General features: G+C 37.0%; 2 protein-coding genes across 2 annotated transcripts in view; both read left to right on the top strand.

Moving 5' to 3' along the window:
• The window catches only part of LOC135638980 (uncharacterized), a 33,934-nt gene extending 19,178 nt beyond the window's left edge, over positions 1-14,756 (top strand). Inside the window, exons 6-13 of the mRNA XM_065152626.1 lie at positions 5,701-5,778; positions 6,667-6,824; positions 9,250-9,418; positions 9,593-10,055; positions 10,241-10,624; positions 11,652-11,855; positions 12,734-12,867; positions 14,139-14,756. Of these exons, the coding sequence (XP_065008698.1) occupies positions 5,701-5,778; positions 6,667-6,824; positions 9,250-9,418; positions 9,593-10,055; positions 10,241-10,624; positions 11,652-11,855; positions 12,734-12,867; positions 14,139-14,319 (1,771 nt within the window). The 3' untranslated portion in view covers positions 14,320-14,756. The remainder of the gene's footprint in view (positions 1-5,700; positions 5,779-6,666; positions 6,825-9,249; positions 9,419-9,592; positions 10,056-10,240; positions 10,625-11,651; positions 11,856-12,733; positions 12,868-14,138) is intronic.
• Positions 14,757-15,695: 939 nt separating this feature from the next.
• On the top strand, positions 15,696-17,499 carry LOC103985663 (uncharacterized). The gene is made up of 2 exons (XM_009403430.3): positions 15,696-16,214; positions 17,060-17,499. The coding sequence occupies exons 1-2, from the start codon at positions 15,721-15,723 to the stop codon at positions 17,217-17,219; spliced, it is 654 nt and encodes a 217-aa protein (XP_009401705.2). The 5' UTR covers positions 15,696-15,720; the 3' UTR covers positions 17,220-17,499.
• Positions 17,500-21,839: the final 4,340 nt, after the last annotated feature.

The raw sequence follows: 21,839 nt of genomic DNA, 5'->3' as shown, positions 1-21,839 counted from the left end.
CCAGATTTTACAAAAGATGAAGCATCTATTGACTTCACAAACATAGTCCCTAAAAAACAATTAACCATAAAATTAATTATACTCCTACGTCTCTTGTCAGTCCAAACATCTGACATAATAGAGCAACCATGTGTTGCCTATGATTTTTTATGACCCTTTAGTAAGTCATTTGTATAATTCAACTCTTTTTGCAGCAATGGAACTCGCATCTCATAATAACTTGGAGGTTTTAATCCTGCACCATATCTTCCAATAGCTTCAATCATATCCTTAAAACTGTCTAAACGAGTTGTACTAAGGGGAAGACCAGCCTGATAGAAGAAGCGAGCAATGTGCTGAATTGTTCTTCCTCTTATTTCTTTATCACAAGCATCACTTATATTTGTTTGTCTAAATTTTGAGCCTCCTGCTTGCCCTTGTCGTTTCTGGGATCCTTGAAGCATATATAGATCCATCGGTCCTTTTTTACCTTTCTTAGTACTCATAACTTCTTTTCCCATTTTGTCGTATACTCTTTTTTCACTTGGGTTAATACTCATAGAATAATCTTCTTCTTTATCCCTGAGATGTTCAACATTGTCTTCTGATAAATTCCCGTAAGATTCATTCTTTTGTGTCTTCTTTTCATATTCATATAACTCAGCAACTCTTCTTTTACCTCAGGTGGACATTTTTTACAAGCTGCTGCATTCTTGAAATTTCCTACTAGATGTTGTTTTGCACGAAAAATACCACATTTGGTACTCTTATCGTAGAATATGCAAGTCACTGCATTATGATCTTTCGGATCCTTCAAATAATTATACTTCCATGCAGGATCTTTTTTTTGATACCATTGGAGACTCTATTGAGTTGCTCCCTACACTTGCCATTTATGTTGAAACCTATTAATAATTTTAAATAAATAAAAATTAACAACATTAAAATTAAAATAATATATTATTAATCTATTAACAATATTGAAAATTAATCATTTCAAAATTCAAATAAACTTAATATTAAGAGTATAATGTATACTGAGCCTGACGGAGAAACGAGGAAGCAGCGGCGAGCGGCGGCAGCGGGAAAGGGAAAGGGAGCAGGAGGCGCGAGCAGCGACAGCGGCGAGCAGCGGGAGCAGGAGCGACGAGCAGCGAGATCGGGATCGGGATCGGGAGCGGCAGCGGGTTAGGGTTGGGTAAGGGTTATATCGGTTTAGTTGGTTCGATTGAACCAACTAACAACCGAACCAGGACCGAACCAGACCTAAAATCCTGGTTCGGTCACTTGGTTTACCCAGGCGCTCGCCCGAAGCGCCCAGCGCCTGGGCTCGGGCGAGCGCCCAAGCGGCGCCTGTTTGAAGCGCGCCACTTGGGACATTAGCGAGGCGCTCGGGCCTCGCCTCGCCTCGCCCGAGCGCCTTTTTCAATCATTAGAAGGAGCAGCCTTAGAGGTGGTCTGACAAATGTGAAGCTGCATTCCAAGATCTGAAGGCTGTTGTGTTGGAAGAACCGATGCTCAAATTGCTGGAATATGGGGGGCCCTTCGAAGTCCATATAGATGCTTTAGACTTTGTTATTGGGGGAGTACTCATGCGGGAGGGTCATCCGGTGGCCTACGAGAGCTGCAAGCTCAACGAGACCGAGCGGCGGTATCCGGTGCATGAGAAGGAGATGACAGCGGTGGTCCACTGTCTACGAGTTTGGCGGCACTACCTTCTTGGATCGCGATTTATGCTCAGGATAGACAACATTGCTTTGAGCTATTTCTAAACTCAAAAGAAACTCTCCCCGAAGCAAGCACGATGGTAGGACTTCCTGGCTGAGTTTGATATGGCAATGGGGTACAAGCTTGGAAAAGCAAATGTCATGGCCGATGCATTGAGCCGGAAAATGGAGCGAGTGAATGCCGTACAGTTGGAGGGTAGAGGCCAAGCAAGTCAGTTGCACTCCAACTTCCTTTTTAGGATCAGGGATAGACTGTACAGCGATCCCCAGGCAGTAACCCTGATGTAGCTCATCAAAGAAGGCAAGACAAGACAATTTTGAGTCCAGGAGGGACTCGTTTACACAAAAGGGAATAGTGTTTATGTCCCTTGAGTGGACAATTTGAGGCGTAAACTCTTAAGAGAGTGTCACGATTCCCTTTGGGTTGGACATCCGGGCATTCACAAAACCTTGGCTCTCGTGGAGAAGGCCTTTTATCGGCCGAAGATTGGGACTGATGTGGAGGAATATGTTCGAACATGCCTCACTTACCAACAAGACAAGGTGGAGCAACGGAAGTCGGTAGGACTTTTGGAGCCGTTGCCCGTACCAGAAAGGCCGTGGGAGAGCATTTCCTTGGACTTCATATCAAGCTTGTCGGCAGTAGGGGGACTCGGATCGATACTCGTGGTGGTCGATCGATTTTTAAAGTATGCAACTTTCATTGCTGCACCCCTACACTGTTCAGCAGAGGAGGCGGCTAAGTTGATGATGAAGAATGTGGTGAAGTATTAGGGAGTCCCGCATAATATCATCAGTGATCGAGACGCTCGGTTCTCGGGACGATTCTGGACCGAGCTATTCAAATTTTTAGGGTCTAAGTTATACTTCTCCACAAGCCTCCACCCCCAGACGGATGGTCAAACCGAAAGGATAAACTCGCTCCTGGAGCAAATATCTTCGGCACTACGTGAGTGCCAACCAACGAGATTGGATAAAACTGTTGGACATAGCCCAATTCTCCGACAACTTGCAGCGGAGCTTTGTGTCCAACAAGAGCCCCTTCGAGATCTTTACAGGACAACAACCGTCCACTCCTCACACCATAGCAATCGGATATACTGGGAGTAGTCCGTCAGCCTACCACTTTGCAAAAGAGTGGCACCGAAATGTAGATATTGCGTTGGCTTACTCGGAGAAGACGGCCAAAAAGATGAAGAAGTGAGCAGATTTGGGAAGGCGACCGCAGGAGTTCAAAGTCGGCGATTTGGTGTTCGTAAAGCTCCAACCAGCATCACTCCAATTCTTTAGGAACAAAGTACACAAAGGATTGGTGTGCAAGTATGAAGGGCCCTTCCCAATTATCAGTAGGGTGGGCAACGTCTCCTACAAGTTGCAGCTACCGGCGTGGCTCAAAATTCACAATGTTTTTCACGCCAGCAACTTGAAAGCCTACCACTCAGATCCGCAAGATGCTTCCCGAAGTGTTTCAACTCGGCTACCCCCCACCAGAGCCTCCTACGAGAAGCGAGTTGAAACCATTTTGGCGGATCGCAAGATAAAGTTACCCAATGGAGCTGAGCAGACCGAGTACTTGGTGAAGTGACGACCGAACTGAAGCCAGTTGGGAGTCCGAAGATGCCCTACGACATGAAGAAGCAATCATCAACAACTACCAACAAACGTCGACGAGGGCGTCGATAGTTTAAGTGGGGGAGAATGCCACGAACGGTTGTTGCGCACTCGCAACAACTTCGTTCAACGAACTGTTCGTTGCTTTTGCATGCTTGTACAGAGACATGATAGCCTGTTTTGCCTTGGTTTTGTGTGTTTTACTTGTAAAAATACATGTTTGAATAGGTTGCAGCGCTACAGTGTGACAGCTCACCGCGCCGGGCCAAAAAGCCCCAAAATGGCTCAGTTTTCGCGTGTCGCGGGCTGTTTTATGCAGCTCATTGCAATGACCAAAACGTCAGCCATCTTAGTACCTTGGAACCCCCCGGGTGGCACAAGGTTGGATGGGGCTTCGGTATATTGTCGGCCATTGAAAAACTCTTCATAAGTTCGCATATTAACTTGACGAGAACTTGCCTTCGCACCCGTCACTCGGTGAGCAGTTGTTTGTGGACTTGCAATTGTTTGTTCTACCTTCTAAAGTCCTTCTTTTCCTCCTTTCTCTCTTTTCTCCTGTGCACACAAGGTGCTTGCTGAATTGCTTGTAAAGCTTCCTCTTTTGCGAGACGTTGGGACTTGTCCGTCGCTAGTTCTTCGAACTAATTAACTTTCTCTTTTATAGGTCCTTCGGGACCTGAGTGAGGTTGCAAATTGGTTGACCCTTTGCAGACGTGTATCGCAAGGGTGCATCATGACTTAGGCAATCCCAGCTAAGTCCGGAGAGTTGGCACAAGGGTGCTTCACGATTTAGGCAACTCTAGCTAAGTCTGTGATAGGGCGGTACCAGTGTTATACCTTCATATCAGGCAATACGAGGTCTATACCGGGCGGTAACGGTAGAAATCCGATCGTTACCGAGGCATATCGATCGGTACGCCTTGGATTTCGACCGTTATCTAGGTTTACTGGTTGGGATGGTATTTATGGACCATTGCCTCCATGTATTTTTGGGGGTTTCTCAGCTCTTCTTAGGCGTACCACCGTTTCACTCTGACATACTGTTGATATGTCTCGGCACGTACCATACCGAGTAGGGCTTGGTACAGCGGTACGGACCGAAATTTAGAACCTTGTTCTATACAAGGATGATTGAAACAACATCAATAACAACAACAACAACAATAACGAGGGTGCCTCACGACTTAGACAATTCTAGCTAAGTCTGTGACAGGGCGGTACCAGTGTTTTACCTTCAAGGGTGCCTCACGACTTAGACAATTCTAGCTAAGTTCGCATCTTTGCCGCAAGGGTGCCTCACGACTTAGACAATTCTAGCTAAGTCTGTGACAGGGCGGTACCAGTGTTTTACCTTCATATCAGGCAATACGAGGTCTATACCGGGCGGTAACGGTAGAAATCCGATCGTTACCGAGGCATATCGATCGGTACGCCTTGGATTTCGACCGTTATCTAGGTTTACTGGTTGGGATGGTATTTTTGGACCATTACCTCCATGTATTTTTGGGGGTTTCTCAGCTCTTTTTAGGCGTACCATCGTTTCACTCTGACATACTGTTGATATGTCTCGGCACGTACCATACCGAGTAGGGCTTGGTACAGCGGTACGGACCGAAATTTAGAACCTTGTTCTATACAAGGATGATTGAAACAACATCAATAACAACAACAACAACAATAACAAAACCTAAAGCCCCAACTATATTCTTGAAATAACATTACAGGACTGAAAAATTGACAAGCAGCACATAAAATGCATCTAAGTGCATATTAAGGAATAGATCCATGTCTATATTCTCATGACCAAGGTTTTGGATACTCGGTATGTACTGTTCAGTGCTTACCCATCTAATTAAAAGACTGTCACTGGACACTATATTACCAGTTGGTATTTGTTACAGGTCAGTACACCAAAAGGCATATTGGTACCATATTTTTGTGAATGGTTGCCAGAAAAGGTATGAGGCAGTATTTAAAACTTTGATCACGACTAGTTGGATTTGCTGTCTATGACAGATTATATGGAGAAAGTACACTAGTTTTCATCTAATCAATAATGGCATTGTGATAATGGTTAAGGTTGTAGAATTTCTACTAGCGACTGTAATGAAAATTAGTTCAGAATGAATTGTTTTCTTGGTGGAGTTTAGCTTAAATTTTTTTTGGGAATACTGAAGTTTGAAAAATACAGATGGAAATTTTAGTTGATTGATTAATAAATCCACAAATATTAAACATTATTATTTTTTGGAGACAATCTTTGTCATTTTTCTTCTAAAATTCGGAACTTATCACTATTGCCCATAAAACATTTTGGGTTCTATGAATTGTTCACCTTTTCTCACTTGCAGTTTGTGATTTACTTTGGTTGGATTGGTCTTAGGGTACAGGATGTAGCTGAGTTACTTGGGATGATGGTTGAAGATTACAAACGTTTGCAGCCAAATGTCAAAACTTATGCGTAAGGACATTACCTCTGTTCTGCCTTTTATTTTAAATATTTTGGTATAATATTTCTTCTTAATTTCAATTGAAATTTAAAGTTTATACTATATCTATTATTAGCTTTTTACATGTTCTCAAGTGGATGATATTTCCTGGTTTACACTGGCTACTTTTTCTTTGTGTCAACCTCTTTAATTTAAGATATTATTTTTGTTAAAAATATTCTCTCAAAATGTTCCCTCTTTTGGCATCACAAGTCATATCTATCTGTCCATCTGGATTTTTATGTACATGCATATCCATGGTGGTCTACAGGTATAACAAAGTGAGTATATCTTAGCCAAGCATTGATCCTTTTGCTCGTGCTTGGTCATGTTTGACAATGTCCATGTTGTGGGACTTCTTTGGAGGTTGGCATCACTAATATGTAGTTTCTCATATAAATTATTTAGCATTATCTAGGATTTTTTTTCTTGTGTAAACTTATAAATATTAAAATTATGTTATCTCAATAATTGCCTCTTCAATCCCAGTTACTGCACTTTGCTGTTATTGTAAGTTATGCGGCAATGTTAAAACCAATTACCAATGTTATTAAGCACAAAGTAATTAAAAATAATGTTTAGAATTTTTTTCTTTGCGTGCTTGATTTTCTTACTTTCTCACCTGAAGACAACATTATACTATTACATCTCCATTAATGGTTTTGTTAAATAGCTCATTTCTTTTTCAGTTTATGGACTAATAGCATAAATGATATGTCAGGTTCAAAAGAAAATCTGACTTTTAGTTTTGATCTTCTATGTGACATGGTTTATAAATATTTTTTAACAAGTAACTTGAAATGAAGGTTTTGAATGTCTTTTTTTTAGACACAAAATAATGGATATGTATTTTGTGTTAGGTTGTTAGTGGAGTGTTTTACAAAATATTGTGTTGTAAAGGAAGCAATTCGGCATTTTCGAGCCCTTAAGAACTTTCCAGGGGGCACAAGGGTTTTATATAATGAAGGGAACTTTGGGGATCCACTCTCGCTTTATGTACGAGCTTTATGCTGTGAAGGTACTTTTAACTTGTCATTTTCAGTCGTGATATCTTTCTGTGGTTACTAAGATTGCTTCTTTAATTGACAATCTTAGGCCTTATGCTTTATTCTTTTTAAAATTTTCCTTGGAAAATTTTATTACTCTCTGGTCCCATATCTTGAGATTTGAGTTAAAAGGATGTGGATGCTTATGCTAATGTCATGAATGTGTTTTTTTGTTCTTTCGCGTAACTCATTGATACTATGCGTGTGATACACTATCCTTGTTTTGCACACTTTTATGATCTTGCTTGCTCTTGCAAACCAAGCTTAATACCCACTCTCTCTAAAAATCTATTGTCAAACCATGTAGTGCACATATTTTTTTTTGCTAAAATGTTATTGGTAGACATGAGCTTTGGGGCTAGACTCTTCTCAGCTTAAACCCACTATCAGGTAGAAGAAAGGGAAGATGGAATAAGATCATTTTCCACCCATCAGCACCGACTCAGATAGAGATAGGATCATATAGTACCATATCAGGGTAAGATTATGAATTCCTAGATCAAATAGTACTATATGTTGGTAAGATTCCATCTTTTCTAGATCAAAGAGTATTGTACTGTATACGTTGGTAAGATTCTATATTCTGTTAGAAGTGGTGTCAATCATTTGAAACAAAATATTGAAGGGTTGAGTAAATACACTGCTTTGCTTTGCAAAGAGTAGCAGGGGGTCTCGTTCCAAACAAGTATTGGTACTGACATGAAGTGTGGGCTTAATTCTTGACAAACATTACATAGACAGTTTAAATATTTTTTTTCAATGACTAAGGTGCTGTCTGCTGTCATTCTTATGGTTTGTGGCATCTACTGTCCTGTGTCATCGTTTGACAAACAATGGCATACACTTATGCAAGGCCAGTATTCCAGCTATGCCAATAAGTTAATATTTTGTGTCTTCACTCATTTCTAAACATCTGAAAGGCCTTTAGACTGTACCAATTAAATTTGCACTTTATATTGCATCCACACTAGGTTATGCTGGATGATTATTTGAAGAGTATGCCTTTTCTTAATCTTATTGATGACAATCATAACTCCAAGATAGATGGATGGCAATATATATCTTTAGGGTATCAATTTTCCTCCTGTGTTGTTAAAGTTGGTCCCATTGGCTCCCATAATCCAGAGAACATTCTTGTCACTGTATTTAATATGCCTGGCTTACTTATCTGCAAGTGGATGACGATACGTTGTATCCATATCATATGCTTTACCACTGTGATATTTTTCCTCTTCATCAGTAGTGAAATAAGACACTGTACTAAGCAACCATCTCTATTGCTTCTTGTTTTTCTTTGATTGTTCATTAACTCCTTGCATCTGCAGGGCCGTTGGACTGTTTCAGATCTGACAGCTCTGTTTCCACTTCAATTGGAGACCTCTTCAAAACCTATAAAATTAGTATTACCGGAAGTGTTAGCCATATGCATTATCTTCCATGTTTCTGGCTTCTATACTTCTTGGTTTTAAGTGAAAATCTCGACAACTCAGAATCAAATAGATTATGATAATATAATCAGTTATTTGGAGAGTTTTAGAATTTTTTAACATATAATTTCTTGATCATTCTAATGTTTCTCAAGTGGAATTCTTTACTGGCATTGCCAAGTAGCACTGCTTACTACATAAATGATATAATTACCCTATAATTATAATATTTGAAATTTTAATGGTAACTTGCACAAAAGACAGAGAAAATACAATGAATCACACTGTCTAGGCATATTGCAGATTGTTTTCTTTTAAATATGTTCTTGAAAACAGTTATTTATGATATCATAATCAATTTGTAAAGTACTTATTTCAGATTTTTTAATATCTACTCTCTAGGAGCACCATGCTAAATATTCAGTCTTAACTAGGGATACGCAAACTAACCGGCCAGAGCATAAAGCTGATTTGAACTGATAGACTATTTGTTTTTGTTTGGGTTCTTTGTGTTGATTCTTTTGGTTCTGATTGGAAACTTGGAAATCAAGCAATCATTACTCTGGTCTGCGTTTGAATTTAAGAAATTCTAAGTTGACCAGACTAAAAAATTATTATCATAGGCTATGTATCAATTTGTAGAGTACTTATTTCAGATTTTCTATATCTACTCCTGGGAGCACCATGCTAAATATTCAGTCATAACTAGGGATATGCAAACTAACTGGCCAAAATAAAAAACTGATTCAAACTGATAGACTAAATTGTTTTTGTTTGGGTTCTGTGTGTTGATTCTTTTGGTTCTGATTGGAAACTTGGAGATCAAGCAATCATTAGTCTGGTCTGGGTTTGGATTTAAGAAATTCCAAATTGACCAGACTAAAATATTATCATCATGGGCTATGTTTAACTAAGCATTGGAGTAACCTCTTAAATGTAGTAATTTATAATTAGTTGTTTGTATAACCAGGAAGAGCTGTTGAGCTGCTGGAAGCTTTAGAAGCAATGGCTAAGGACAATCAACTTATTGCACCAAGAGCAATGATTTTGAGCAGAAAATATCGTACACTTGTGAGTTCCTGGATAGAACCTCTGCAAGAGGAAGCAGATGTGGGATTTGAAATTGATTACATAGCCAGGTAAACCTTATCCTTTTGAAAATCTGTTAATACTAATACTTCAGTGAGCTTTTGATAGTTTCAGAAGCTTGTGATGTACAGAGTTGCATCATGGAAATTTTATAGTTATATCTGTTATCGTGCTTGTTCTATTTATATATGTTTGCTCATATTGTGTCTTTTGTGGACTAAAAGGTATGTTGTAGAAGGAGGGCTTACAGGAGAACGCAAGCGGTGGGTGCCACGGAGAGGGAAGACCCCTCTAGATCCAGATGCTCTTGGTTTTGCCTATTCAAACCCGATGGAAACGTCTTTCAAGCAGTGCTGCCTTGAGGAATGGAAGATCTACCACCGTAAGCTTCTAAAAACCTTGCGCAACGAAGGACCTTCGGCTTTAGGTGATGTTTCTGAAGCTGATTATATTAGGGTCGAGGAAAGATTAAAGAAAATAATTAAGGGGCCTGACCAGAATGCTTTGAAACCAAAGGCTGCTAGTAAAATGATAGTCTCAGAGTTAAAGGAGGAGCTAGAAGCACAAGATTTGCCTACTGATGGAACTAGACAAGTCCTCTATCAGCGAGTGCAAAAAGCAAGAAGAATAAACCGCTCACGTGGTCGTCCACTTTGGGTTCCTCCTGTGGAGGAGGAAGAAGAGGAGGTAGCTAATCTTTTCTTGAACATGTTTGTAGGTTATTTTTGTCATAATAGTCATTCATTTTGAAAGAATGAATATTAAAGGAAGCATATGTTGTTTGTCTAGTACATGCCTTTTTTAGGTGTCTTTTGGTTCCTACCGCTTTTGTCTTCTGGAGGTATTTTTTTTTTCTCTTCTATTCATTGTAGGTCGATGAAGAACTAGATGAATTGATATCACGTATCAAGCTTGAAGATGGAAATACAGAGTACTGGAAACTCCGTTTTCTTGGAGAAAGCTTAACAAATGTTCATGAGAAGGATATTGTAGTAGAGGATTCTGAACTTCATGATATATTGGATGATGCGGATGCTCTAGAGGATGGGACAAAAGAAGCAGAAGAAGATGATGTAGATGAAGAGGAGGAAGCGGTTGAACAGACAGAAAACCAAGAAGGCGATGTGATTAAGGACAAGGTAATTGAGAGAGCCAAGCCTCTTCAAATGATTGGCGTTCAGTTGCTAAAGGACTCTGAAGAAACAGCTCCTTCTTCAAAGAAATCAAGACGGAGGGTTGCCCGAGCTTCTATTGAGGTATATTTTACATGAATAAACATTCCCAAGGATAAAAATTTCTTCCCGTTGTTGCTACCAAATGTATATCATGTTAGGTCTATATCTAATCTTTCAATTCTGTGATCTTGATACACTCTGAATATTTTTTATTAGCTATGACTGTTTCTTTTCATTCAGTTAACTATTGCCAAGACCATGATAAGTTTTTTTTTTTTAAATCTATATTGCAATGCTCTTGCATGATTGTTCTGCCTGAGTTGAGTTCTGCCATGCCCATGATAAACACATGCAAGTGCACATCCAACATGGTGCAAAATGATCATCATGGCCAGCATGTTTAATTGTTGCTCAAGAATTACGTTGTCCTTTGCATCAGATTCCATTATTTTTTGTGCAAAATATTTACCATTAATGCTTCTCTACCCTTGGTTATTCCGCATGCTTAACCATACAACGAATATCTTGCTCTCCCTGGAGATTACAAGCTGAGATGCTCTAGTTGTTGAAACTAATGACTCCAAAGCTTTTGCTGATATATAAGAAAATTGTGTTTTGGGGCTCCGGAGATTTTCTTTACTTGAGTTGTTTGCATCTTATTTCTGGTTTTCCTGTTGCTCGTGTTTCCAGTTCTATATTTATACTTGTGAGTTTCCTGTCCTTTTCCTTTGGCTCTGTAGCTTTTATAATTTTGGTTAACTTCCTAGCCTTTACCTTAAATCTGGCCTTTCCATAAATCATCTGTATCTAGTTATATATATATATATATATATATATATATATATATATATCCACAAACAAATGCGATTCACAATACTAAAGAGCTGCATTTTTTCAGGTTGACATGTTATGAAATTCTTGCTAAAAATAAATATTTGTTACCAAGGTTCTTAATTTCACTCAGACTAGTAAAGACTAGGTTATATTAATGGTCCATTGAACTGTCCCTGATCGTTCGGTTTGGGTCTGGTTCAGGATTAAAGAGATTTTAGTTTGGATGATCCAGATTTTCTTTCATATCAATGACATAATTGCCTTATTGATGTAGGATGATGCTGATGAAGACTGGCTTCCAGAGGATATACATGAAGCATTTAAGGTCATGAGAGAGAGGAAGATTTTTGATGTATCAGATATGTTCACAATTGCAGATGCTTGGGGTTGGACTTGGGAGAGAGAATTGAAGAACAAAATGCCTCGTAAATGGTCACAAGAATGGGAAGTGGAGTTAGCAATTAAAATCATGCAAAAGGTATGTCCTTTCATCTCCTCTGGAAGCGGCTGTCTCCGTTTCTTTATATTACTATGTGCCACTATTCATCATTTGAAGTGAAAAATGTTGGATTTCATTGACACACCCACATTTGTTAATTGTCTTTGTAGTGTGATCTTTTCTTTTATGTATGATATTTCTGTAATTGAGCATCAAGAGAAATGATATTATATGGTTAATAGTTTTTCTCCAAGCTTGCACTATGATGATTGAGTATTGAGTGAACAAAATAGTAAGTTTAATTGTTTGAAAGTGCCCTTACATAAAGTCGGGAAAAATTTCCAAAGGAAGAAGTTTTTCCATTTATTTCCACATTTACCTTTATTCAACTAGATTTATAATTCAGAGACTTGTTTTACCAGTTAATCATGATTGATTTCTGGTACTTCATAGATGCATTTTGTACCCCTTTTTTTTATCATTCAGCTATAAATTAAAGATCTGAATTACAGTATAACATTTTGATGCGGTTATCAGTTATCCATTTTCTAAGTAATTTCATTTGCATAGTTTTTTACCCTATAAATGGTAGATAGGGAAGATTAACAATGTTTTTAAAGCCATAAAGAGATAGTGCACTTAAGACGATCTTTACAAGCTTGTTTGATTTGCTAACATCCAGTATGAGTAGTTTCTTTTGCTATCTTTATACTGTTTTTAATAAATGTCTATTTTATCCTTTTTACAAGATTTGTATAATATGCTGTATTGTTTTTCTTTACATCCCTACTCTCCCAGTCTCTTGATTCTATATGTTCTGAAATCTATAAGGATATATTTTATTAATGTTCAAATTAGAAAATATTGCCGGTGGTAAGTAGGTCAGTCGACTGAATGTAATATATTGTGATTTTCAGGTTATTGAATTAGGTGGGACCCCAACCATTGGAGATTGTGCCATGATACTCCGTGCTGCTATAAGAGCTCCTCTGCCATCTGCTTTTTTGACAATCTTGCAGACAACACATAGTCTTGGCTATGCATTTGGGAGGTAAAGTTTATAATCTTTATATAGCTCATAGATGATGCAAGAATAGCTAATCCTATTTAACTTTGCATGGATTATTAGTAATCTGATACTAATAGACCAAGCTGGTTGATGCATCAGTTGGTTCCTTTAGTTTTTTATTCAAAGTGATACTTGTGATCAATTGTTGTCCTAGTAAGGACTGTTTCTTAAGCAGAAGTATCAGGTGTTACTAAACCTAATGGGGCCCTCTTAAATTGTTCATGTTATACATCAGGCATTCGTGCTGCATTCGATGTGTTACATTTTTGCAGATAATATGATACTTTGATCCGGAGTTGGTTTCATACTTACATTTATCTCAGAGACATGATTAAACATTTTTGTATAGTTACTGATTTTGATCATGCTTGCAACCTAAATGCTGGATACAAGTAAAATATTGTTCATTGAAAATTACGGTGCTTATATTTTTGTGTTTGCTTTTTTGTACATGTGACAGCACATGTTTACATGTGCCTGTAGTGTCTTTGTGAATAACCGTACCATGCTTTATTGATATAGCTATATAGATGGCTGAATTATGTCCATTACCCTTTAAATGGTATCCAGTCTTTTAAAGTTAAGTTGATATAATTGATCTCATTTATCATGAAGCCATGATCCTGGATCTACCATTTAGTATCTGGGTTGAGCACAGTGATATGACATCATGTCAACAAGATTTCATCTGTGCCTTTGATTTGATTTGACTGTTCTATTAATAATATGAGAAATTTAAAATGCTATGAACATATTCAAAGACCTATAGATGCGCTAGTTAGACAAATGAGTTGATTAGAATTAGTGATCTGAGGAAAGGTGTAGGGAGAACTAACAACATTTTACTTGGAAAATAAGGTGTTATTGTTGGTGCCTTCATGTAGTATTAAAATATTAACTGAATGAGCATTTCTGCTAAATGAATAGTTATTTTCTTCTAATTGTATATTTGTGTTTTCTGACAAACTATGATTCAGTGGGAGAAGATTCTTCGATTATTCTCCTAGAAATGGCCAGTTCAAACTAGAGTTTCTAAAATCCAGGATTCAATGCAACTTGCATGTGGGTTTTTCTCAATGATTCTGTTTTTGATTCTTCCATTAGGTTCTAAGACACCAAATGTTAGATCTTTTTAAGTCTAGTGTACTCTCATTTCAAGAGCATGGAAAAGACACTTCTGCAGTGCAAAACTACCAGTATGTTTCTGCATTCTTGGTTTGCAATTCTAACTATCGTTTTCCTGATGGATTCAGCCCCTTGTATAATGAAGTTATCCTGCTGTGTCTTGATCTTGGAGAAGTGGATGCAGCCATTGCGATTGTTGCCGATATGGAGACTACTGGAATCAAGGTTTCAGACCAGACGCTAGACAAAGTGCTCTCTGCTAGACACGGTGTTGAATCTACTTCAGATGAGTCAGCAGCTCAGGAATAGACCTTCTGGAAGATCGACACGAAGGCTTCAGATCCTACAGAGGAAATCATTCCCATGGATGATATGTCACATGCTATCTTAACTGTAAACCAGGAGCAGCATGGAGCCGACATTTTACGGGTTATCATGCAATATTCATGACAAGTCTTTTCAATTGTAACATCCTTGGGGAGTCCGTGGGGGCAGAGCATGGAAGTTTTGTTCTTTACTGCTGTTCAAGTGTATCAGTTTTAAGTCTAACTTAAACCAACGTGAGTAACTTGGGTTTGCCTTGAGTTTCCCCGAAAAAGAGGTATGCTGATAAAATGTATTCTTGTGGGCTTCATTCACTTGAAATTTGTAATATAATCGTCTCATTGTAGGTATCTTATGTATATTTTGAGCAGTGGATAAGATCTTCATTTTGATGTGCAAGGTGAAAAGAGGGACATCCTATATGTCTGCTGCTTTGCAAAATGCTCCACTGCTTAACCGAATCTTTTGGTTCTCTTGTTGGTTTGTCGGAGCCTTTTGGACCTTTACATCTGAAAGTAGCGGAAGATGCATTTCAGGTAGGCTCTAATCAACCCTTTAGTGAGCCATTTAGTAGGCTAACACATTCCACAATTTCTATGCTATTGTTATTTAGTGGTTTCTCTTGTCATTCTTCCAACAATTTTCAATGTATATCTACACTAAGATTAATGTTCAATTATACTATACATACTGGTAATTTGCCGAGACAAACCACCTCTTGGACTACATGCATGGTGATTCACATTTCCAACTATTGGCTGAGTTCTATGAGGTTGAGCAGCTCCCAAAATAAAAAGGTATTTCTTTGTTTTACTAATTATTATTATTATTATTATTATTATTATGTTTAATCCCAAAATATTGTCTTCACCAATGATAAAAGTAGAGGATAATAAGTCCATCAAAATCAAAAGTATCAAGTAATATATTAATTAGAGCATAAGATAAATAAAAAACAAACAAAATTATAGTAAGGAAACGAAATTATGAGATATTAAATAATATTTAAAGTTCAAGGTAGACACTAATATTATAAGATTTTTTTTCGTTAACGTACCTTTTAGAAGAAAAAAAAAATTGCAGGTAAGACATAAAAAAATAGGCAACAGAAACAGGAAAACGTGTTTTTTTTTTGTCGTGTTTATAAAAGATTCAGAAACAGAAGCATGTGAGCAACTGAACCAGCAATGTCTCAGACTTGGCGTTGACCGAGTCGCGCGGGTGGCGCTTAACATAATCCCCACAATTAGCACTGCCCGACGAACGACGAGCAACGGGCTCGTCGTTCGTTCACCTCCTAACGTTCCAAACTTAGCCGGGAGCCAGGACAAGATTCCGTTGGCATCCCTACCCCGGCTTCCCCTGTGTCATCGTTAAGTTATTTTCATGTTTGTGGTCGCGGTGGTGGCGGTGGTGGCGGCGGTCGCTGTCGCTGTGGCCATGGACGGTGGCCGGACTCCCGGAGGGAAGCGAAGGGTCATGGTGGTCGCCGACCCCGGCCGCGAGTCCGTGGGCGCACTCGAGTGGGCCCTCTACCACGCCGTGCTCGAGCACGACGAGATCATCCTCCTCCACATCGAGCAGGCGAACGCGCGGCGGTCCTCCGCGTTGTCAGCGTTCCTCCGCCGTCCTCCCGCGGCCGCCTCCCCCCGCGTCTCCCCGCACGCCGCCGTCGGCGTCGCCGACGGCAAGGGCGACTACGAGTTCCTGGAGGTGATGCGAGCTAGGTGCAAGTTCGCGCAACCCAAGGTCAGGGTGCAGGTCGAGAGGGTGGAGTTGGAGAGCAAGGACAAGGCGACGACGATCCTCACGTGCACCAAGGTGTTCCGCGTTGACCTCCTCGTCATCGGTCATCGCCGGAGCTCCTCTTCATTCCTGGGGTAAGCGTTTTCCAACAATGCATGAATGTATAACCCCACAAGACAATTCGCAAGTTGTTGAAGAAAATTTCGTGGAAATACACGTAAAATATATGCACCCAAAACAAGCCTAATCAAATTCGCCAAGCTTTCGCAACCGTATTGAAGACTTCTACTTATGTGGATAAATTAATGAAAACATTTGGGTGGGATATAATAATGTAGAAGGTGTTCGGATAAAATATGAAACAGACACAAATCCAACTTAATTTCATGCTACCCACCATAATTAAATTGATTCAGGATTGAAAAGAATTAATTTTTTTTATCATTCAAGAAATAGATATTAGCTACAAATTTAATGGTTTTACGTACTTATTTTTCTTAAGAAGTTTTACTATAATATAAAGAAATATTTCCAACAAAAATCCTATATATATATATATATTTCCAGCTTTACTTTGGTCAATATTTTTATATGAATATTTTCTTAACATCTCTTCCTATTCTCTCTTTTTTATAATATTTAACTCTTCATTTTTTAATTTTTGCACACGTTGACTTTGATATCATGTTGGAAATTTTAAGATCCACCGAGTAAGTCTGAGCGATAAGATCAAATAACGTACATGGGATTAGATATTCATTCAACTATCTTTTCAACTGTTCTTAATAGCTAAAACATAATTCCTCGTGTTAACCATTCATCACTTATCAAACAAATGCATCAAGAAATCTGTGGAAAGCCCACGAGAAAAATGGCTTCTATGAACTATATTTTCTTGTTATGAATTGTAAGCCACAAAGGTTGCGGAAGACGTTGTGGCATCACCATCTTTTTTTTTTTGTGTTTTTTGTCTTGGCAGGTGCAAGCTAAGTGGAGGTATGTCAAGTAAAGGGGCAGACGCAGCAGAATTCCTGATCGAGAACAGCAAGTGCCTCTGCGTTGGCGTCCAAAAGAAAGGCCAAAACGCAGGCTATCTCCTCAACACCAAGACTCACAAAAACTTCTGGCTTCTCGCCTAGCCTTAGTGTGCCTCCATCCCTTTCTCTTTTCTTCTGTACTAACTGATCTCTTCCATCAAATGTGTTGCATTTCCCTTTGCCTTTTACCTCAGCTTGCATCTTATGGGCATTCATGAAACCAAAGAAGTCAATGATCAGTTGAAGTATAGGAAATCTAAGTTATAAGATGATGGTTTGTGCCTGACTGCTGGATATGTCCTCTTGTTTCCATCTTTTGAAGCTAAAGATAGATGTGTTGATGCGAGAATACTGCTTTTGGACATTAGAACTTTCTATTTGTGTGGAGTATATGGTGTTTGAGAACAATCAAGTCCATGATTTATTGTTCTTATAACTTGTTTTTTTATGTACTGCAAACGTTTGCAGAAGAATTAAGCCGTTTAGGTTATAATAAAGAGTTACGATTATTTGGTCTTCTATATTTGAGATCACAATTTGCAGCTCTTTTCTCTTTGTAGGCTGCTTTTACTTTTGCAGCTCTTTTACTTCGTAGCTTGGGAAGCGCACCTTGCAGCCTGCACATCCAACAGCAGTAGATGACCTTGCTTGAATATGACTATATACCCTAAACCTGTATCATCATCGGAAGTAAACAATCCATCGTATGGTATAATGAAATCATGCATCCTTTCATGGGGTCCCTACGAATTGTTGGGTACTTTGCAAGAGCCAATAATGGATGATACTATTTTCCTGAATATAGAAAACATATTGGTCTGATGGTTATTATAATGATAATTATTTTTGTTTATTCATAATTATCGAAAGATGTTGACGATGACTATCCTACTTATCTCTGTTGAGACAATCGGTTGAGACAATAGTGTATTATTACAAAAAGTAATATATCTTAGATTCGAATTCATATATGAGCGTTGTGTATGTATTTAATACAATAAAAAATATATTTTATTTTTTTAATAAAAAATAATGGTCATCCTTAAGATCACCTCCGTGCCTTTCTTACTAATGTTGTCCTTCCGATCATGTAATCATATTATCAATTTTCAAAGTTATAAATTCTAGATAAAAATAATATTTGATTATCTCCCATAACAAAGTATCATATTAATGTATAACTTTGATGATGTAATCTTAATATGTTCCACAACTATTTTTATAAAAATATTTTAATGTTAGAATGCACACTTGATTGTCATAGCACCTTCTAATTTAACTAAGTATCATTGTTACGAAAAATCTCCCTCTCTCAACAAGTGGTATGCATTTTTTACTGAGATCATACCACTTGGAGTGAGAGACTCTATCCAGTGAGTATCGTTAGGACTATTAGAGATACAAATACTGAGAATGATATCCACTAAGAGAGGATAAAAATAATTATATAGTAGACCAAGGTTACAACAATCATTTATGATAAAATCTGACATCGTTCAAAAAATTGGGAATAATATCTATGTCTACAAAAGTAGGCCACTAGTGACGTAATCAACTCCCCTAATTATGCCCTGATTTTTTTTTTAATTTTCTTTCTTACTAATAAACTTTAGGAAGAGAATATTTGATATTCCAAATTTGGTGATGTCATTTTTGTTAATAAATTTAAAATATTAAAAAATATATAAATAATATAAATAAATATTACCTTTTGGTAGGTCTCATGTTCTCCTATTTAAGGAGATGGATTCCTTTCATTTATTCATCATCAACCTTATTTTGAGAGGAATGAAAAATTAAAAGGATAGGTTTCCTTATATTTCTTAAAAATAAAAGTTTTTGTTCTTTTAATTATTTGAAGTTTTTCATATTTAGATTTAGATGTAAAACATGTAGATATTTCATATTATTCATGTTATTTTTTAGTTTTCTAAAAAATTTATATATCATGAAGTTGTTAAAATATTACTTAATTTCTCTTAGGTTTTATATAAAAGTTAATTAGTAAAAAAAATATTTTCTTCATTAAAAGGAAATTTTATTTGGCTAATTTAATACTATTAGTTTGGTTACAATGATTTGATCCGCATAAATTTGATTAATTATTTAATTTTAAATTAGTGTAGGGTTGGTTGGATTTGGGGTTGATTCAATATGCATTTGACTCATAGGCTTAGTCCAACTATTAGGCTAGACCTGGCTTGTAGATTAGGCCTTCGGTCTAGCCTAGTGCCTTTTATATATTTGTTTTGATAGATATTTGTGACGCACATCACTAATATATGACTAGGTTGGTTTAGCTTATGCACTTAGCTCAATACTCTTTTCTTTTCTTGATTTTAGCTTAAATATTGATTGAATCAACTTAGGTTAATCGGATTTAACTGGTTCATGCTTGTTTAACCTAAACTAAATCTAATCAAATCTAAATTATTCAAGTCTAGTGTGGTGCTAAATAGGTTAAATAAGGATTAGAAGTTAATTTCATTAGATTCTAACTAAATCAAGTCTAGTTTAAATCAATTGGATCGATTGAGCTAGGTTTTATATTGAATGAGCTAGAGTTCAAGTCAATTGAGACATAACTAATGTTCTTTGACATTAGTAATGTTTGAAAGGTAATTTAAGATATTTTAATATGATTATTTCATCATGAATTAGACATGACCTATACGAGATGATTATGTTTCCTTATATAAGATGATTAGTGGGTCATCAAATGTAACGACTAGATGATTCCTTCAACTACTATTTAGAGGAATATATTATTGCTTTAGTGGGTGGGTGACACTATGCTATATATGGGAGAATATATACCTATCATATAGGATAAAAATAAAGCTTCTCCGTTTGCTTTTGGAAAAGTGGGTATTTAACATACATTAGTGGATTATTATTGTTGACTTTAAGGATGTGCATTTATTTATATATATTTGAGGTTTGATTTATAAGCGTGTTTCTAAAATTTTTTTTTTTAATTTTTAAAGTAACATCCTAGTAGCACTATATTATATTCTAGTAAAGGGTAGATCTTTCTCTACCACTGAGTAGCTAGATTTGACATCACTTATGTAAATTAATAAAACTTGTGGCTATTTGCTTGAGTGAAGGAGTCAATTCAAGAGAACAGTAGTTTAATCTTTTGGGGTGCTCATGGGTGTAATTATATTATCCTATAAACTTGGAGAGGTATTTGAACAAGCCATAACTTGAAAATATTATGTATTTTAAAGCAAACTTAGTTTTCATAAATATTTATTACTAATTATGTGTTAGCTTTCCCAATACCATAGAATGCACCTTAAGCTTTAGCACCTGCCAATGCCCTAGATGATGTATATGGAGTCATTAATGCTATTAAGGGCTACTTTAAGCATGAGAAGAAGTGGAATGAACCTTTTCGGGGTGGGAATAACACTTTGGATCACTTTAAGAGTTTGAGACATCTTATTTTTTATGACAAGTTGGATCTAGTCTATGTTGAATATTAGATCCATCAAATTGATAAGACATTTGAGGTTATTGAATGTAGAGAAAATTAGAATGTACATTTTACCTCTTTCATTTTGGAAGAGAATACAAACACTTGATAAACTCAAAAAAGAAGAATGTTGGAGGCTAGTGGTAATGTGATAATTTGAGAATAATTTAAAAATATATTATATAAGTAGATTTTCCTAGATTTACTTTGCTTCAAAAAATAATAGTTCCTTAGTATCCACTAAGAAAGTAGGATGGTGATGGAGTATACTCACTATTTCATTTGAGCTATCCAAGTTCTCTCCTTATTTTGCCTTTAATAAATAATAAAAAGCTTATTACTTTGAAAGGAGACTTCGTCTATCTATTAGAAAGTCCGTTGCTATCTTGGTTTTGCTAACATATGCTGTAGTACTCAATCAAACTTCAATGATAAAAATATTATATAATAATTTACAATAGACAAAAGATCGAAAACACCGTTTTAGTGCTACACCATTTATACGCGAGGATCACATTTTAGACCTTAAAAAAGGATTAGAGTAGATAATCCAATCATCAATAGCTAGGAGTTTTAAGTAATCAAGTTGTCATATAATGTTATATTACATCCATCTCATCATGTATCAATACCAAGTTTCACAGTAAGAATCTAAATAGCAAAAGCTAAGACCTAGAGGGGGAGGCTAGATGAGGGTTTATGCACTTGTCCATCGAGATGTTGAAGCATCAAGATCAATCATTCAAGGTATAATCATATCATGATCAATCATTCAAGGTATAATCATACTCTATAGTATGCTTGCTATTGTGATTCTAGATTTTAGTTCTACTGATTCTTTCATATTATCTTGCTTTGCTATGACTTTCTAAATTAAAGATTCTCTAATAGGTGGTTAGATATTTGAAATTTGTGTTGTTACTATTGAGGGTTATGTTGTACTAATAGACCTTGTTCCACTAGAGTTTTGTGACTTCGATATTCTCTTGGGTATGGACTGACTTTTAACATACTATGCAATTATTGAATGTTTTTTAAAGACTATTACTCTCTCACCCTTAGATCAACCACCCTTTCAATTTATTGAGATTCAAGAAGAGATCCCTTGTATTATTTTAATCTTGAGTGGTACTAAACTATTAATTAATAAAAGGATGTTAGGAGTTTTTGGTCTTCATTTCTAGAGAAAAATCTAAGAAGCTAGATTTTTATATAAGATTTTTTAATATTTTCCTAAAGAC

The sequence above is a fragment of the Musa acuminata genome, chromosome BXJ3-5, assembly GCF_036884655.1.
Source record: "Musa acuminata AAA Group cultivar baxijiao chromosome BXJ3-5, Cavendish_Baxijiao_AAA, whole genome shotgun sequence".
NCBI classification, from domain to species: Eukaryota; Viridiplantae; Streptophyta; class Magnoliopsida; order Zingiberales; family Musaceae; genus Musa; species Musa acuminata.
The sequence above is the reverse complement of the archived record's forward strand: the minus strand, read 5'-3'. Positions and strand labels throughout refer to the sequence as shown.

Coding starts and splice junctions, on each gene's coding strand:
- LOC103985663 (XM_009403430.3), top strand. CDS start 15,721: ATGTTTGTGGTCGCGGTGGTGGCGGTGGTGGCGGCGGTCGCTGTCGCT. Junction 16,215..17,059: donor AGCTCCTCTTCATTCCTGGG/GTAAGCGTTTTC, acceptor TTGTCTTGGCAG/GTGCAAGCTAAGTGGAGGTA.